The sequence below is a fragment of the Scyliorhinus torazame genome, chromosome 10, assembly GCF_047496885.1.
Source record: "Scyliorhinus torazame isolate Kashiwa2021f chromosome 10, sScyTor2.1, whole genome shotgun sequence".
NCBI classification, from domain to species: domain Eukaryota; kingdom Metazoa; phylum Chordata; class Chondrichthyes; order Carcharhiniformes; family Scyliorhinidae; genus Scyliorhinus; species Scyliorhinus torazame.
Window position 1 is genome coordinate 204,545,140 of NC_092716.1, and position 18,014 is coordinate 204,563,153.

At 51.5% G+C, this 18,014-nt stretch overlaps 1 protein-coding gene and 1 non-coding gene across 2 annotated transcripts in view; both read right to left on the reverse strand.

The window, feature by feature from the left end:
- Positions 1 to 18,014, reverse strand: part of LOC140384522 (ATP-binding cassette sub-family C member 8-like) — a 497,256-nt gene that overhangs the window by 161,707 nt on the left and 317,535 nt on the right. The window contains 2 exon segments of the mRNA XM_072466291.1: positions 13,940 to 14,050; positions 14,329 to 14,434. Coding sequence (XP_072322392.1) covers positions 13,940 to 14,050; positions 14,329 to 14,434 — 217 coding nt within the window.
- Positions 13,573 to 13,644, reverse strand: trnad-guc (transfer RNA aspartic acid (anticodon GUC)). The gene has a single exon. It is a non-coding gene; the product is annotated as a tRNA-Asp (tRNA).

Below are 18,014 nucleotides of genomic sequence, written 5' to 3' on the forward strand. Positions count from 1 at the left end.
TCTTCCTGGGTAGTGCTGTCCCGGGTAGGGGTGTCCTAGGTAGTGGTGTCCTGGGTAGTGGTGTCCTGGGTAGTGGTGTCCTGGGTAGTGGTGTCCTGGGTAGTGGTGTCCTGGGTAGCGGTGTCCTGGGTAGTGGTGTCCTGGCTCGGATGTGACGGGGGCCTGTGGCTGCCCCCCTCGTCGCTGGGTGGTCGCTCCCGCATGTGACGGGGGTGTCGTCTCCCTGTTGCTCCAGGTCTCTCCGTCTCCCATGGTGTGCGAGGGGCATCCTGCGGGCGTCGCATGCTGGAGGGTCCGGGTCTCTCCGTCTCCCGTGGTCTCCGAGGGGCATTCTGCGGGCGTCGCATGCTGGAGGGTGCGGGTCTCTCCGTCTCCCGTGGTCTCCGAGGGGCATCCTGCGGGCGTCGCATGCTGGAGGGTCCGGGTCTCTCCGTTTCCCGTGGTCTCCGAGGGGCATCCTGCGGGCGTTGCATGCTGGAGGGTGCGGGTCTCTCCGTCTCCTGTGGTCTCCGAGGGGCATCCTGCTGGCGTCGCATGCTGGAGGGTGCGGGTCTCTCCGTCTCCTGTGGTCTCTGAGGGGCATCCTGCGGGCGTCGCATGCTGGAGGGTGCGGGTCTCTCCGTCTCCTGTGGTCTCCGAGGGGCATCCTGCTGGCGTCGCATGCTGGAGAGTCCGGGTCTCTCCGTCTCCCGTGGTCTCCGAGGGGCAGTCCGCGGGCGGTCTGCATCTGCGGGGATGGGTGCCTGGACGTTTGGTCCTGCGATACACAATGAAGCATGCATGGTTAGACATCAGGCAGTGATCAGGTGATACGGGGGAGGGGGATAAAAGGGGAGGGGGGATGTGGGGACGGGCTGTCGGTGGCTCACTCGCTAGTACGCCCCCGACCTCTGCATCAGCAACCTCCCGGTCCTCAGGTCCGCCAGCCAGTTCCAGGGCCCTTTCCTCGTTTACGGTCAGTGGCCTCTCATCAGCGGGCCCTCCTCCAGACCTCACATGTTCCCTATTGTTGTGTGCGTGCTTCTCCTGTGGGGGGGGGGGGGGGTGGCAGGGGTAAAAGGCAACAGTGTTAGGCAGGTATATGAATGCACGCCATCGGTTGCGCGTGCATTGCAGAGGTTAAGGTTAGGGCTGGATTCACTTGGGGATATGGGGGATGGGGGATATGGGGGAGGGGGGATATGGGGGAGGGGGGATATGGGGAGGGGGGATATGGGGGAGGGGGAGATATGGGGGAGGGGGGATATGGGGGAGGGGGGATATGGGGGAGGGGGGATATGGGGGAGGGGGGATATGGGGGATGGGGGGATATGGGGGATATGGGGAGGGGGGATATGGGGGAGGGGGGATATGGGGGAGGGGGGATATGGGGGAGGGGGATATGGGGGAGGGGGATATGGGGGAGGGGAATATGGGGGAGGGGGGATATGGGGGAGGGGGGATATGGGGAGGGGGGATATGGGGGAGGGGGGATATGGGGAGGGGGGATATGGGGGAGGGGGGCATGGGGGATATGGGGGAGGGGGGGTATGGGGGAGGGGTGATATGGGGGAGGGGGGATTTGGGGGAGGGGGGGATATGGGGAGGGGGATATGGGGGAGGGGGGGATATGGGGGAGGGGGGATATGGGGAGGGAGGATATGGGGGAGGGGGGATATGGGGGATATGGGGGAGGGGGGATATGGGGGATATGGGGGAGGGGGGATATGGGGGAGGGGGGGATATGGGGAGGCTCACCCTGCCTGCTCTGACGGGTTCGTTCACCTTCTTGTGGCACTGGGTGCCTGTCCGTGGTGTCAGGGCCACAGCGGTGACGGCCTCTGCCACTTCCCTCCACAGACGCCGGCTGTGGCGTGGGGCAACTCTGCGGCCGTGCCCGGGATACAGGGCATCCCTCCTCTGCTCCACCGCGTCCAGGAGCGCCTCCACATTGCGTGACTCGAACCTCGGGGCTGAGCGACGGCCAGCCATCCAGTCGGGTGTTGCGGTCGGGTGTTGCGGTCGGGTGGGGGGGAGCAGCGCGGCCTTATGAGCCGTCACGCCGTGCAGCGCGTATGACGCTGCACGCCGTGAACCACTGCGCAAGCGCGGATCCCGTTAAGTCGCTGCTAGCCCATTTCGGGCCGGAGACTATCGACCCATTTTTCCGACGTGACGCAAGTCGGATTTGCGCCGTTTTTTGCGCCGATCGGCGGACTTTCCGCCGATAACGGAGAATTTCGCCCCAGTTCTCATAACTAATTTATACTCATCTCTATTTGCCAAAAAGTACTTTCCCTAAAGCCAATACTGTCGCTTTTATTGACTTTCATTAGTAAATTACCATATCATATCCACTGTTGGAGTGTTTCATCTGTTTTTAAGTTGAGTGCCTCCAACGTTGTGGTGCAAAGCGCTTCATAGGAGAGTCATTGAATAGGATTCTAACACTGAGTCGGTGGAGGTGATAACAAGGCGCTTAGTCAGGGGCTAGGTTTTGGGAAGTTTTAGGAAGTGTCTTTGTGAGAGAGGAACATTAGTGGGGAGGAAGGTTTTGGGTGGGAGGGGGCTGGGTGGGGTGTGGTGTTCAGTTCCACAGTACTATGTATTCATGTTAGTTCCTACTTGGAACAAGATGATTTAAGAGTGTGATCACGTGACATATTAATGACGTCATCGGCAGTTTGGGTGGTCTAACAGTCTGTCTATTCTGGCAGCTTGTGAGAAGATATCTTTCCAATAAAGCTCTTGTTTGTTTGTACATTTGTGTTTTGTAAGCCTATCCTTTAAAAATACCACAAAGAAAGCTGTTGATGAGGAGGTTAGAACCTCGTTGGTAGACTCCTCGAGAAGAAGAAAAATAGACAAATTGTTGATCAGTGCGCAGACATCCAATAAGGATTAAGAAGCTAAAAGACTTTTCTACACCAAAGTTGGCAATGAAGGGGTGCTGAATAATAGCAGCAATAATCAAAGGAACTGAAATTTAAACAGCACCAAAGGAAGCTTGCCATGTGCTCTGCCTGGAAAGTTCTGGGACAGTGTTCAGCCTACTGTGAGTAACAAGTAAAATAACAAATACCCTGCAACAATTATTTGAGAGTCAGTGGAGTTTTGCAACATCCCTTGCAAAACTTGGAAAGGATCAGGCTGAGCTGTGGATTATCTTGTTTGAAAGAAAAACTGAGGTAGTGCTAAAACCTTTGTGGCACATTTGTGCATACGGAAGCAAAGGACAAAGAACAATACAGCACAGGAACAGGCCCTTCAGCCCTCCATGCCTGCGCCGACCATGGTACCTGCCTAAACTAAAACCAAATGCACTTACGGAGTTCGGATCCTTCCATTCCCATTGCCACCCTATTCCCACCCTTCTTATTGTAAAAATGACGTGGGTTTTTGGTCTCAATGGACTGTATGATGAAAGCACCAAGCACTGGAGCTAATACACTGACAGATTTGAATACTTTGTCTGGGCAAATAAAACTGCGGTCGACATAGTAGTCCTGACCTTCCTGAGCATGATAGGGGGGAAATCTTTCAGCCTCCTGTGAAGTCTGTGCAACCAGAAAAACAAGGCTTGAAAACCTGTGGTTAAATTCTGGAGATATTGATCATCGCTGAGAGGTTCTACAAACGTAACCGACGTACTGGCCGCGCACAACTGCCAGGAGCGGGATAAGAGAGGGACTGCTATAGTTGAGGTCTCTCACTGTGGCTGAGCAGAGGTCTCTGGACATGGTCAGCGGGCCCGAAGAAAGGGAGGTTGCCGAGGTGGAACCTGTCTGCGGGTGAGGAAGTGAGACCCCGCTTAGTTGCGGTTCCCCATGACACGTGTGTCAACCCCCCTCCCCCCCAACACCACCCTTACCCCAACACCACCCTCACCCCAACGCCACCCTCACCCCCATACTACCCTCACTCCCACCCCACCCTCACCCTACACCACTTCTGGGAATCACAGCAGGCCGCCTCCATACCTGCTGTACCGTTTGGGGAACCACTAGGCGTAGCATTAGGGCCCATAAGGCCAGATAGTTATATATCAGTTGAGTTGACACGGGTGCAGGGCACAGTTTAGTTATAGGGACTAGGGCACAAATCTGTATTTATTTTGTTTATATTAAACACCTGTTACTACTTACAACCTGCCTCGGTGCTCTGTCAGATGGGTGTGAGGGGTGGGCTGGTCTGGGCAGGGGGTGGAATGGATGGACTTTGGGGAAGTAATGGGTGTATCCTGTGGGTGGCGTGAGCTCCAGTCCCCCTACCATCCCCACCACCGTCACCCCAGCGATTTGATGGCACTGTGTGATGGAATGGCCAGCCTGCAGGTGGGCGGTAGAAAGTGTTACCATGGGTGGGAGACAGACATAGCCAAATAATGTGGAGCACCAGAGTTCATCGCAGGTCATCATCCTCCATCCCATGGATCAGACCCACTGTCACTGCCAACCCAGTGCCCCCACTCCGTAGTGCGACAGATATGTATCACGGAAGGGGTTGCAGGCAGGGGGTGGCTGGGGGTGGGGGTGGAGTGAGTGAGGGGATGGGATGCGGTGTCCGTTCCCCATTCCACCCCCCCCAGACGGTGAACCTGAAGGCGATCAGAGCATCCCGTGCGCGTTGGTGAGGAATTGCCCCACCCATCCTCTGCATCTTGTTCATCGGATGAGGTCTGGCGTTTCTCCTCCGCCTCCAGCACATTGCTCCTCTGCTGCGCGATGTTGTGGAGGATACAGCAGGCCACCACGACACAGGTGACCCTCTCAGCGCCATACCAGAGGGCTCACCCAGAGCACTCCAGGCATCTGAACCGCATCTTCAGGTGACCGAATCACCGCTCAATCACGCTCTTGGTCGTTGCAAGGGCATCATCGTAGCGGGTCTCCGTGTCAGTCTGCGGCCTCCAGATAGGTGTCATCAGCCATGAATGCAGTGGGTAACCCCTGATGTGTTGGGTGTTCTGGATCCGTGGAACACATACAGGCCACCAACACTTAAAATAGTGCAACACTATTTTATTAAGTTAGAAACTGTTGAACATACTTTCACTGTGGGTTAACACGATGTTAGATTAAACTAAAGACCTATGCCTGCCCTAACCAGTCTATGGACTCAGCACATGGTGAGGAACTGTGCTGTAAGCTGCAAGCTCTGTCCTTGTAGGAGGCTACATCCCGAATGAGCGGGAACTCTGATGCCCCCTGTCGTTATAGTGAGTGTGCTCTAACTGGTGATTGGCTGCGGTGTTGTGTGTGTTGATTGGTCTTGCTGTGTGTCCATCAGTGTGTGTGTCTGCACCATGATATACTAGTGTATATCATTACAGCCCTCTTTTATAAAAGAATGTATGTGTATGGCAATAAATAATGTGTGGTGAGAATGTTCCTAACTACGTGTGGGGCGCAAAGACATATTTAAAGGACTACGTACATGAGAACTAAGCTATTTACATGGGAAGGTGCCTGGTGCAGAGAAACAGTATGCAACAAGAATAACAAGATCAACACTATATACAAACCAGAGAAACGATCAAACAAAGCAACAAAACAATTTAGAGGGTCTACAAGTCCGCAAAGTTCATAAATTAATTCTCTGAGGTGGGCGCCGAATTCTGGTTGACCGCCTCAAGGGTGGGTTGAGAGCCGTCGGTTCAGGAGCGGGCTGGACTGCGTCAGAGTCAGGTGGAGGCAGCGTGACAGGGAGCTCTGCATAGTCCGTGGCAGGGTCAGCAGGAAGGCGAGGCGACAGTGGAGGATCACGTGGCGAGCGTGGGACGAGACGAAGGGCACGTCGATTGCGGCGCAGAATGGAGCCATCCGGTAGATGAACCAGGAATGAGCGGGGGCCATCTGCCGAAGGACAACAGCAGACCAACCCCCATCCGCAAGATGGACGCGGACATTGTCATCTGGAGCCAGAGCAGGGAGATCAGCTGCACGGGAGTCATGAGCCGCCCTCATCCAGGCTGAGGCCCTGGAGTTGCTCGATTGCTTGGACCTGTTCTGCCTCGTAGGGACTTTGCCGCGCCATTTCAGCCGCTTGGATGTGGGAATACCGACTAGTGGCATGTTCGTGTAGCACGCAAGTCTCGATGGCAGTTGCTCGGGTGAGCTGCTTTACCTTGAGGAGCTGCTGGCGTAGGGGGTCCGACTGAACACCGAAAATGATCTGGTCGCGTATCATGGAGTCGGAGGTGGGCCCGTAATTACAGGACTGCGCAAGGATGCGAAGGTGGGTGAGAAAGGACTGGAAAGGTTCATCCTTACCCTGTAAACGTTGTTGGAATACATAGCGCTCGAAACTTTCATTCACCTCAATGTTGCAGTGAGTGTCAAACTTGAGGACCGTCTTGAATTTTGATTTATCTTCATCATAAGCAAAGGTGAGAGAATTGAAAATGTGGACGGCATGTTCCCCGCCATGGATAGGAAGAGAGCGATCTTCCTGATGTCTGAGGCAGCTTCCCGGTCTGTGGCTTCCAGGTAGAGCTGGAAGCGTTATTTGAATATCTTCCAGTTGGCCCCTAGGTTACCGCTGATGCGGAGCGGCAGCGGCGGGCGGACGCTGTCCATTTTGCAGGATGACTGTATGCTGGTGGAAGGCAGATCACTTGCAGGTAGGTCTAAGAAGTTCTAATATCCCTCAACTCCTGGTATCATGATGAGTTGGGTGTTTTGGATCCGTGGAACACATACATGCCACCAACACTTAAAATAGTGCAACACTATTTTATTAAGTTAGAAACTGTTGAACATACTTTCACTGTGGGTTAACACGATGTTAGATTAAACTAAAGACCTATGCCTGTCCTAACCAGTCTATGCACACAGCACATGGTGAGGACCTGTGCTGTAAGCTGTAAGCTCTGTCCTTGTAGGAGGCTGCATCCCAAATGAGCGGGAACTGATGCCCCCTATCTTTATAGTGAGTGTGCTCTAACTGGTGATTGCTGCGGTGTTGTGTGTGTTGATTGGTCTTGCTGTGTGTCCATCAGTGTGTGTTTATCTGCACCATGATATACTGGTGTGTATCATGACAATCCCTATCACCAAGGAGCCAACAACACAGCCAGCGGCGCATTTCGAACATGTCAGGAATCGTCGAGTATGCCAGGATGAAGGCATTATGCACACTGTGCATTCATTGATTGGAACCCCTTTTGGGGTGTGTAGAGCGGTCTATCATCTGCAGGTGCTCATAGGGGGACATGCATCCCGTCGATCATCCCCTGGATCAGGTGTGCCATCATCTGGCAGATATGTTGCACTGTCTCTCTGCTTAGCCGGAGTCTTCGACGGGCATTCCCGGTCCGGCAGGTCCTTGAATGGCAGGCGATGCCAGTACACACGCGGCCTCATGCGACGCCTACTGGTCACCTCTTCCTCCTTGGCTTGTTGGGCAGCTCGCTCTCCCTTCAGGGCGGCTGCCACCTGTCCCTCTGCTGCACTCTCCACTGCTGCATGCTCAACTGCTGCACGCTCCACTGCTGCAGCTTCCCCTCTTCCTCGAGCAGCCGCAGGACATCCCCGAGGGCTGTGGTGACCAGCAGGAAGGCCACCATTGCTGGTTGAATTCCAATATCCATTGTCTGCACGTGATGAAAGGCCAATATGTTAGCGTGATGCGTACCCCGTACCCAATCAGGTCCAGCGGCTACATGGTTGCCCCAGTTGGCACCGCGGGCTCTGCCCCCGCATGTTCCCCCATCCCCGCATCCCTGGCCCGTCAGTGGTCGACACCATGGCGGCCTCTGGCCCTGGCACCTGTCCCTGATGCCAGGGATACAGTTGGTTGCCACTGCCCCTGCCAGGGGTATGCAACATGGCACACGTCGGGGCTACTGGTGTTGTTGCTCTGGTTGGGCCACCGGAGGGTGGCGGCCGGGGAGCAGGTCTGGCGGGAGGGTATGGTGGAGTGTGGGGTGCGGGACTGGGGGTGGGGGCACCCATACGGCCGGTGTCACTCTAAAACCACGGGCCAAGGTGGCTGGTCAGTGGGTGCGCAGCAAGATGGCCGTGGTAATGGCGGTCCGTGCCATGGCACCGCTCCAGTCCCGTGTGGGTCATCCCTGGTCACTCGGCCTGTTCCCCGTCATCTCTCCCTCCCACCCGGCCCTGGCAGGGCCCCCCCCTACCCCAGCCAGCCTGGGGAGTGTCCGGCCCGGCAGCCCACAGTTGCTCCATCTGTGTCATACCTCTCTCTCTCCCTCATCAGCCACCAGGCCTGTTTCACGATTTTTAAAAGCATAAGTGAACTGCGCCATTGGTAACTCGGCCCATCGGAGGAGGGGAATCATGGAGGCCCCGGAAAATACCAGGTCGGGCACATTAATGACATGCAAACGATGTTTACTGTACGTGCGTTCCGGTCGGCATTGACACCGCTGTTGAGGTGACGGAGAATCGCGATTTGGTGTCAAATCAGGGCCCTCCATAATTTTGGCAACCTATTCTCTGCCCAATCGCGTTTCACGATTTTAGCGTCGGCAAACGGAGAATCCCACCTAACTTCTTTAAGAAAGCTGTGATTAGAAAGAACAACTGCTCAAAAGAGGAGCACTTCAGGGTTCATGGACCGTGACGATCTATAAAAACAAACAGAGCCGAACCCATTTTGAAATAATCTGAACCTATCAATCAAGAGGCTGGTAAAAGGCTGTGAAATTGAATGTAAACAATGCAGTTCAAAGATTTTCAACTTCTCAGCATGTCCAGAGGCTAAAAAAAGTTAAAGGGGAATGAAATTGACTGTGAAAAAGGCACTTCAAAGCTTTACAACACATCAAACGGAACTCTTTCACCTTGATCTGACAATCTTTGGTATTGACATGCCGGGAGAGACATCAAAGGGTTCCAGCACATCAGAGGAAAGACTTTTAACTACAATTTGATATACTGAAAGACAGTTCAATGATTTTTCAAAACAATGGCAGGAACACCTGCCATTCGACCCCCATCCTGGGAAAGACCTGAGCCCTCCAATCCAGCTCAAGCACTCCCGACCCCCAGCTCCCTGGAAGGACTCCCCTCGGTACACTGCAGGTAAATGCAGAGAGAGAACTCACGCCATTGCCCCTCCTCAGCGTTCACTGCACCATTCCCCACCAGTCAGGACTTGCACCACTTCACACCAGCGTGGCTACTCCTTGGGGGGGGGGGGGGGGGGGGGGGAGGTTGATGGTTGGGGGGGGGGGGTGAATAGCTGCCCAATGATGATATGGATAAGGATTAAAATTTGGAGTTTGCATGCTCTCTCCCGTTCTATATTTGTCATATTGAGAGAATTGAAGGTACAATTTGGGAGACAGGTGACTCTGAAACACAAAAGCATAACTGTTGGATCCCACTTGTTTTATTATGTTGATGTTGGCATTGCTGGTATAGTATTTAATACTGATATAGCTCTTGAGAAGATGGTGGTGAGATGCTTTTTTGAACTCTTGCTATGTGGTATAATTACACCCACAGTAATGTTAATTAAGGAATACACAGATTTTTATACAGTGATGATGAAGGAATGGTCATATATATCCAAGCCTGGGTTGTGTTTGTCTTGGAGGAAATTTGCAGATGTTGGTGTTTCTATGCATCTGATGCCCTTGTCCTTTCAGGGGTCAGAGGTCAGAGATTTGAGAGGTATTGTTAAAGAAACCTTGGTGCATCTTGTGGATGGTACCCACTGCAATAACAATACCCCAGTGGTGGAGGGAGTGAATGATTAAGGCTGCTTTATCCTGGATGCTGTTGAGCTTCTTGACTGTTGTTGGAACAGCACTCATCCATGCACATGGAGAGTATTCCATCACACTCCCGAATTATGATTTGTAGATGGTGGTTTTAGTGATGCAGGGAGTGAGTTACAGACTGCAGAATATCCAACTTTTGACCTGCTCTGGTAGCTACAGCATTTATTTGGCTGGACCAGTTACATTTCTAGTCAAAGGTGATCTCTAGGATGTTGATGGTGGGGGAATTTGGTGATGGTAATAGGAACATAGGAACAGGAATAGACCATTCAGCCGCTCGAGTCTGCTCTGCCATTCAATGAGATCATGGCTGATCTGTGGCCTAACTCCATATACCTGCCGTTGGTCCATATCCTTTAATTCACAAAAAATTATCTATCTCAGATCTAAAATTAACAACTTAATAATCTTTATTGTCACAAGTAGGCTTACATTAACACTGCAATGAAGTTACTGTGAAAAGCCCCGACTCGCCACATTCAAGTGCCTGTTCGGGTACACAGAGGAAGAATTCAGAATGTCCGATTCATCTAATAGTACGTCTTTCGGGACTTGTGGGAGGAAACTGGAGCACCCGGAGGAAACCCAAGCAGACACGGGGAGAACGTGCAGACTCCGCACAGACAGTGACCCAAGCCGGGAATCGAACCTGGGATCCTGGCGCTGTGAAGCAACAGTGCTACCCAATGTGCTGCCCCAACTAATCCAGCATCAATTGCCGTTTGTGGAAAAGAGTTCCAAATCTCTACCCCCCTTTGTGTAGAAGTGCTTCCTAACATCTCCCTTGAATGGTCTTGTCCTAATTTCTAGACTATGCCCCCTAGTTCTTAGACTCTCCAACCAATGGAAATAGTTTAGATTTATCTACCCTGTCTTTTCCTGTTAATGTCTTGAAGACTTCGATCAGATCACTCCTTGACTGTCTAAATTGTAGAGAAAACAGGCCTAATTTGTATAATCTCTCCTCATAACTTAACTCCTGAAGTCCAGGTATCATTCTTGTGAACCTACGTTGCACTCTCTCCAAGGCCAAAATAACCGTGCGAAGGTGTGGTGCTCACATAGAGTCCTAATGCTGTTGAGTGTGAAGGGTGTGTTAGACTCTGTCCTGTTGGAGATGATCATTGCCTGCCACTTGTGTGGCATGAATGTAACTTGCCACTTATCAGATCTGTCCATGTTTTGTTGCATATGCGCATGAATAGCTTTATTATGTGGGGAGGTACGCCTGGAACTGAATACAGTCTAATCATCAGCAAACATTAATATTTCTGACCTTATGGTGGAGCAAGGTTCATTCATGAAGGAGCTGCAGATGGTTGGCTGAGGACACTAACCTTCGGAACTCCTGCGGCAATATCCTGGAACTCAGATGATCGACCTCAAACAATCTCAACCATCTTCCTTTGTGCTAGCTATGGCTCCAATAGTTAGTTAAAGTGTGATGTGAGGCCTCTTTTGAACTCCACTTGGATTTATTTCTTACAGCTTGAGTAACCGGCCATTATTGAGCCATTCCAACACCATTGTATTGTTGCTCAAGCCAAGTTTTAAAAACATGCATGATAAGATCTACAGTTTCAGTTGTCACTGGATATGCAGAACTCTGATGTGTAAAACGTACATTTCTGCCTTATATGCATCAATTCTACCAATACAATGATGGATAAAGCCAGCACGATCAGGATGAAACAGGATTGATCAGCGAAAGTGATTTAGGGTGAAGGAGGAGGTGGTAAGTTTTGAATTCTGAGAGGTACTGCAGCAATCACCTACAGTCCTACCTTCTTGATAGATAAATTACTGCCAAACATAGTTTTTGCAATGTACTTATCCAGAATGATCGGGGCCTTTTCAGCAGCGCTCAAAAACAGTTTGTGTCACATACTTCTCCATTTTGAACCTTCTTTGCCCTTCACGGTGCCTACAATTGAAAAATTAAAACTCCCCAGGTCTAAACTAGAAACACAAACATGACTAAAAGTGAAAACTACTGTATTGGTGTAATTAACTGTAGGGTGAAATATAGGGTGATGCTGGATCCCCAGCATAGCTGCCAGGGCAACTACTTTACTGTAGATCTTAAATAGTACTGCATCTTGTTGTCTTCAGTGGGTGTTCCTCAGAATTTATCATGTTTGTATCATGGTTTCAATTTCAGAGATTACAACTTCTTTAATCATCCACCCATTGAAAGAATTGAAGAACAAGCCTGTTAAATTTAATTGATTAAAAATGCTGCCCACATATTTTGTTACCGAGTTTTGATGGAAGTCATTCATTTAAATTTAAAGGAATGGTACTCTGTTGTTTTCAAGTGGATTTGTGTTCTGTTTCGCTGGGCAGAATTCTCACATCCTGTCCTGCAGCGGGTTTGGTGGAAGGCGGGAGCGAAAAATCTAGCGGGAGCCAAAATGTCAGAAACCCACTGGCGCCAAATCATGTTGCCATTCTCCCAAAGGCAGGTTAATGGTGGGTTGATCTTCCTGCTGGCTGGTGGAATGATTGGCATTTGCATCTCATGAATGTCCATTAAAACAACTGGTGTCCATCCAGGCTTTCCAATCTTGCATCACCCCATCATGACATTTCATTGGTCTATACCCAATTGCTAAAGAGTGGCATGCACAAGGTGGTCCTCAGTTTGCAAGAGACTTTGAGGTGAGTGCAATGAAGCCTTTCTGCCATACTGCTCCACTGTTCCTGAGCCCTGTATACCATTCTGCTGGGGACCTCCATCTCCATGCCGAGTTGGTCTTCATGGACAGCACCATGCTGCTGGACCCATAGACCCTCCTGTGTCATCCGGGGTCTCCATCCCCCTGGTGCCAAACACCAGTGCCTATCTGGACAGCACTGTACTGCAGGACTCATTTGGCCTCCACGACAAAGGTCAGAAGTTCAACCGAGGCAGGGGGAGTGCGAGGTAAGGCCAGGTTGGGGAGGGGAGTGGTGTGGCCTGACAAAGACAAAGGGGGCAATGTGGAAAGAAGACTGTGTATGGAGTTGGGGGGGGAGGGGAGGGGGGGAGGGAAGGGCTCATAATAACAGGCAGAGGGGTAAGGAGTTGGATGAAGAAGGTGGACAATGGAAGGCAGAGGGAAAACCAAGGTGAAGGAAGCTGGACCCCTATAAGACTGCATGAAAAACTCACAAAACCAGAAAGGTCAAAGTGATATCACATCATTTACTGGAAGGGGATGCACAAAGATTCCAGATGTGGTGGATAGAGGTACAAATGGGGTCTGGGCACCTCACAGGTGATGGGCTTGTGAGAGGGTGGCTGAACAAGGATCTGGCTTCTTCTTGAGGCTTTTCCCTCTGGTTTGCTGACAATCTTCATGGTATAGTGAAGACAGGTGGGCTGTTGCGAATGATATGAGTGAGCTGGACTGGTGTTTAAATACATCGCCGGGACCTTTGAACTCACCAGATTCAGCGAAGAACTCATAGAATCATAGAATTTACAGTGCAGAAGGAGGCCATTCGGCCCATCGAGTCTGCACCGGCTCTTGGAAAGACCACCCTACCTAAGGTCAACACCTCCACCCTATCCCCATAACCCAGTAACCCTACCCAACACTAAGGGCAATTTTGGACACTAAGGGCAATTTATCATGGCCAATCCATCTAACCTGCACATCTTTGGACTGTGGGAGGAAACCGGAGCACCCGGAGGAAACCCACGCACACACGGGGAGGATGTGCAGACTCCGCACAGACAGTGACCCAAGCCGGAATCGAACCTGGAACCCTAGAGCTGTGAAGCAATTGTGCTATCCACAATGCTACCGTGCTGCCCATAAAAGTATTCCCAATTTTTTCCTGGTAAGGTACAAACTCTCCCCGTCGGGGAATTGAACCCCGGACTCCTGCGTGACAGGCGGGGATACTAACCACTATACTAACGAGGAACTCATCTGTCCAGAATTAATGAGATTCCAAGTGTGGGATCTGGCACGGGAAGGGTACGGCCGGAGTCACCCACTGCTACATTTAGTCTCAAAAATGGAGAATTCTGCCCACTGCTTCAGATCACAAATCCGGCAGCTGACGTAGACCTGACATAATTGAAACAATATCAATATTTTCTTGTTTAAAGCAAATAAACCTAAACTCTAAAACTAACAATCCTCATCCTCAGAAAGATAAAGCAAAGTCAAGTACAGTAGCTGCTGTAGAGGTAGATAGAATTGACAATTTTTTCACCTTTATAAAAATATCATCTCCTTCTGTGCTGCTTATCTGCTGTCTGGACTGAGGTTCGTAATTGTGCCAGTCGTCCTTGCTGGGCCGTTTGCGGTTAATAACTTTAAGGGGCTGTGCAGGAGTGAGTGGAAAACGGAAGGGTAAGTGTTCATAGCATGAGAAGTGCTTATTAAATAAATATACACAAACACACATGTAGCTTGAATCCTCAAACACATTTGCTATAGCTTGTGAATTGAAATAAGGATGCTATTAATATAAGGAATGAATTTGATGGACTTTCAGTTACATTGCATGGCAGATTGTGAAGGTGCAGCAATGGTAAGAAAGAGGTGGATAGCACTGAGGAGCTAGCTGGCTGCATTGCAAAAATGTCAACTTATACTCACTACAGTCTGGTATTTGTTATTACTTTCGCTGTTCAGTTGCACCACAACCCGGCTGTGATCCTCTCCAATTTCTTCACTCGAGAAGAATTCGCTTAGTTTCTGCACACTGAAAGAAAAGTGTAGTGACTTATAGCAGCAAATCAGCAAGACCGGGAGAGTCAGGAAACCACGTGGCAGTGCACTTACTAATCCATGCAGTGATAACTGATAAAACAGCTCAATCGGATGTGAGAAATATTTCAGACTCTTTTACAAATGTTGTCCTGTTTTCTCTTGGATGCAGGTTCCAGTAAAGGGCAACAGGCACTGGCCTCATTGTAGTGCATAATGGGAATTTACTTAACTAACTGGGCTGTGTGAGAAGAGGGTTTTTAGTTGGCCTACTCCAGTTCTATCTCAGGAGTACATTTCACTTCATTGATTAGAGTTTATAAAACACATTTTGACTTTTCTTTTGCTGACACTGATATGTCTGGTAAAACATGCTAGCTAATGTCTAAAAGTGCATCTTCCAGCAGCACTACTGCACCGTGGTCCAAAACAGAAACCCACACCAATTTTCCTTTCAGCACCTGCATATCAATTCATTTGCCTTCTCGGCTTGGTAGCTCCTCTAAATATTTCTCTCCATTATCCCATTGACGCTATCAATGGTTTTGTATAGAGGGAATTATAGAATAAATGATAATAAAAGTTAGTCCAAATGATTTCTCTCCAATTTCTAAAGTAATTAACGTCCATTTTAAGTGCCCCCCCCCCCAAAGAAAACACCCCAGCAAGAATGGTGCTTCAGTGGTGTTTAAAAAAAAAAATTTAGAGTTTCCAATTCTTTTTTTCCAATTAAGGGGCAATTTAGCGTGGCCAATCTACCTACCCTGCACATCTTTGGGTTGTGGGGGTGAAACCCACGCAAACACGGGGAGAATGTGCAAACTCCATACAGACAGTGACCCAGAGCCGGGATCGAACCTGGGACCTCGGCGCCGTGAGGCAGCAGGGCTAACCCACTGCGCCACCGTGCTGCCCGCTTCAGTGGTGTTAAGACTAAGTCCACTTACCAGTCAGGGATCCATTCCTGTCTGGCACCATGATGCGCAATCAATTACTCTCAAGACAAGGTGAGTCATAACGAATAGGCTTTAATCTGCTAGAACTCTTCCCCAGCAGCTTCGATACAGAAAGTGAAGGCTGCTGGGACGGCATCGGTTCTTATACTCCACCTCTCAGGGCGGAGCTACGTACATCAGCCAATGGTAGACTGCTGGGTCTAACCAATGGTCATCCACCTTTCAGGTACCGCAATACCTGGTATTACCACATCCACCCCGTTAAAAAAGAGCCCGGCGGGGTGATGGCCAGCGTTAATAGTTGCCTTTCGCATGGTATGACCAGGTATGGAGGTATCGTGATGTCGAGGGTAATAACAAAGTGTTCATGGTGCAGCAATCAGTCGATCGGGTGGCCGGGTCGTCCTTCTGGAGCGTCTGGGCTTCGGCGGTGATTCTGATGGGGGTCCCGGCGGTTGCGACTCCGGGAACATGATGTCGTCCTCCCAGGCAGCTTCGTCACCCATAGGCGGCGCTGTTGGGGCGAAAGGTGTACAGGGGGGGGAAGGCGCCTGTAAGGGGCGTCGGTGTGTGTTCGGGCCTAGGCAGGGGCGGCGGGAGTACTGACCCTCCAGTTAGATGCTGTGGGGAGGGGGCAATGGTGCGGGTGTGTGTGGGGCTCCGGCGGGCACCAGGTCCCGAAGGGAGACCGTGTCTTGGCGGCCGTCAGGGAACGCTACGTAGGCATACTGGGGGTTGGCGTGCAGCAGGTGAACCCTGTCGACCAACGGGTCCGACTTGTGCACCCTCACATGTTTCCGAAGCAGGATGGGTCCGGGTGTCGCTAACCAGGTTGGGAGCGAGGTCCCGGAGGAGGACTTCCTGGGGAAAACAAGGAGACGTTCGTGAGGTGTCTGGTTCGTGGTTGTACAGAGCAGTGACCGGATGGCGTGGAGGGCCACCTGGAGGACTTCCTGCCAGTGGGAGACTGGGAGATTCCTGGACCGTAGGGCCAGCAGGACGGTTTTCCAGACCATTCCGTTCTCTCTCTCTACCTGCCCGTTTCCCCGAGGGTTGCAACTTGTCGTCCTGCTCGAGGCGATGCCCTTGCTGAGCAGGAATTGACGCAGTTCGTCACTCATAAAGGAGGACCCCCTATCACTGAGAATGTATGCGGGGAAACCGAACAGTGTAAAGATACCCTGGAGGGCCCTGATGACAGTGGTTGTGGTCATGTCTGGGCAGGGGATGGCGAAAGGGAACCGGGAGTACTTGTCAATCACGTTAAGGAAGTACGTGTTGCGGTCGGTGGAGGGGAGGGGGCCTTTGAAATCCATGCTGAGGCGTACAAAGGGACGGGAAGCCTTTATCAGGTGCGTCCTCTCTGGCCGGTCGAAGTGCGGCTTACACTCCGCGCAGATTTGGCAGTCCCTGGTGACGGTCCTGACCTCCTCGATGGAGTAGGGCAGGTTGCGGGTGTTGATAAAATGAAAGAAACAAGTGACTCCCGGGTGGCAGAGGTCCTTGTGGAGGGATCGGAGGCGTTCCACTTGTGCGGTGGCACAAGTGCCGCGGGACAGGGCATCAGGAGGCTCGTTCAGCTTCCCCGGGCGGTACAAGATCTCGTAATTGTAGGTGGAGAGTTCTATCCTCAACCGCAAGATCTTGTCGTTCTTAATCTTACCCCGCTGCGCATTATTGAACATGAAGGCAACCGACCATTGGTCCGTGAGGAGAGTGAATCTCCTGCCGGCCAGGTAATGCCTCCAGTGTCGCACAGCTTCTGCTATGGCCTGGGCCTCCTTTTCGACCGAGGAATGGCGAATTTCGGAAGCATGGAGAGTGCGGGAGAAGAAAGCCACGGGCCTGCCCGCTTGGTTGAGGGTGGCCGCCAGAGCTACGTCGGACGCATCGCTCTCGACCTGGAAGGGGAGGGACTCGTCGATGGCGCGCATCTTGGCTTTTGCAATGTCTGCTTTGATGCGGCTGAAGGCCTGGCGGGCCTGCGTCGACAGGGGAAAGGTTGTGGACTGGATCAGGGGTCGGGCTTTCTCGGCGTAATTGGGGACCCACTGTGCATAATAGCTGAAGAACCCGATGCAGCGCTTTAGGGCCTTGGGGCAGTGAGGGAGGGGGAACTCCATGAGCGGGTGCATGCACTCAGGGTCGGGGCCTATGACTCCACTTCGCACTACGTAGCCTAGAATGGCTAGACGGTCGGTGCTAAACACGCATTTATCCTTATTGTATGTCAGATTAAAGATTTTCGCGGTCTGGAGAAATTTTCGGAGGTTGGTGTCATGGTCCTGCTGGTCGTGGCCGCAGATGGTGACGTTATCCAGATACGGGAACGTTGCGCGTAAGCCGTACCGGTCAACCATTCGGTCCATCTCTCGTTGGAAGACCGAGACCCCGTTCGTGACACCGAAGGGAACCCTTAAAAAGTGATAGAGCTGCCCATCTGCTTCGAAGGCAGTGTACTGGCGGTCACCATTACGGAGGGGTAGCTGGTGGTAGGCAGACTTGAGATCCACCATGGAGAAAACCTTATTTTGCGCGATCCTGTTCACCAGGTCGGCTATACGGGGGAGAGGGTACGCATCCAGCTGCGTAAACCTGTTGATGGTCTGGCTGTAGTCA